The sequence below is a fragment of the Chaetura pelagica genome, unplaced genomic scaffold (genome assembly GCF_000747805.2).
Source record: "Chaetura pelagica isolate M959 unplaced genomic scaffold, ChaPel_1.0 scaffold408, whole genome shotgun sequence".
Taxonomy (NCBI): domain Eukaryota; kingdom Metazoa; phylum Chordata; class Aves; order Apodiformes; family Apodidae; genus Chaetura; species Chaetura pelagica.
In genome coordinates, this window is record NW_009954229.1 from 1,232,221 (window position 1) to 1,233,607 (window position 1,387).

At 62.1% G+C, this 1,387-nt stretch overlaps 1 protein-coding gene across 1 annotated transcript in view; it reads right to left on the reverse strand.

The window, feature by feature from the left end:
- Nucleotides 1-1,387, reverse strand: part of MYO15A (myosin XVA) — a 45,211-nt gene that overhangs the window by 38,135 nt on the left and 5,689 nt on the right. Inside the window, 4 exon segments of the mRNA XM_010003587.1 lie at nt 17-107; nt 622-725; nt 1,032-1,037; nt 1,171-1,261. Coding sequence (XP_010001889.1) covers nt 17-107; nt 622-725; nt 1,032-1,037; nt 1,171-1,261 — 292 coding nt within the window.

The window sequence follows — 1,387 nt, forward strand, 5'->3', positions numbered from 1 at the left end:
GGTGGGTGGGGGTGACAGTGGCCCAGGATCCCCTCTCACCCACCTGGAAGACAACGCGGGACTTCTCCAGCAGGTACTGTGAGGTTATGGCACCGCAGATCATGCCGCTGTGAGGGCAAGAGAGGGCACCTGTCTGGCAACCGCGGAGCAGGCAGGGACTGTGCCCCCCCCCCGTGACACCCACCTCTGCACCCATGATCCCCCCAGCACACAGGAGTCAGTGACAGTCCCTAGGTGCCCTCCACCAGGGATGGGTGGGCAGGGAGTCCATACCCAGCTCCTGAACGAGGGCTGGAGCTGCACCACCCCAGAATGATACTGGGCACCCCACGTTGGGAGCAGGGGGGGATGAGTGAGGGTGGGACAAGCTGTGGGGACAGGGGCGGGGACCAAGTGCCAGCCAAGGGAACAGCATCCCTGCTTTACCCCGGGGACAGCCAACACTGCCCATCCAGGGGACACTGCCTTTCCCCCACTAAGTTTTGTCCACAAAAGTGTCCCCGTGTGTGTCCCACTCCAGAGCTGAAGGGCAGGGCAGCTAGGGTGGGCACCCGTGGGGCAGGGGGTCACACAAAGGGCATGGGGGGTGGCCACATATGGGTGTTGCTCAGCGTTACTTACTCCTCCAGAAAGATTTCCACAAACTTCCCAAACCTGCTGGAATTGTCATTCCTCACGGTTTTGGCGTTGCCGAAGGATTCCAGCAAGGGGGTTGCCTCCAGGATCTGCCACAGTGACAGGGAGAGCCACGGGGTCACCCTGACATGCCACAGGCTGTCCCCATGGCTAGGGGACTCCTCTTGTCACCCTGCCACCCATGCCACCCTCCCTGACACCTCCTGCAGACACCCAGGGGTGCCAAAATTCAAGGTGTGCACCACAGCCAGGTCACGGGAGAGCATGAGAACCCCATGCACCAAGCTCCAGCTTTACATCCCTGCCAACCCCCACAGCTGGGGTGACATGGCAGAGATGCCACCACGATGCTCAATCCCCTTGAACTGTCCCAGCCCACGTATCCCCCCCGGTACCTCTATCTGCCGTGGTCCAGGTGGAAGCGTGGTGACAAGGAGAGAGTGGTGGGGCCATGAGTAGAGGGTGGAGGAGAGCACGGGGAGGAGGGGCAAGGTGGAACAAGGGGGCAGGGACGTTCCTAGGGTGGCTCCCTACCTGCGGGGCAGTGCTGCGTTTCTGGCTGACTGCTGCCAGGTAGCGCAGGATCAACTTAGTGGCTTCAGTCTTCCCTGAGCCACTCTCTCCACTGAAACACAAAGAGAGGAGACATGGCTGGGGCCATCACCAGCCAAGCAGGGACTCGTGGGGTGCACCCACCCAATACCCTGTCGCCAAGGCAGGGGCCGGGCCCGGCTGGCGGGAGGATCCTGTC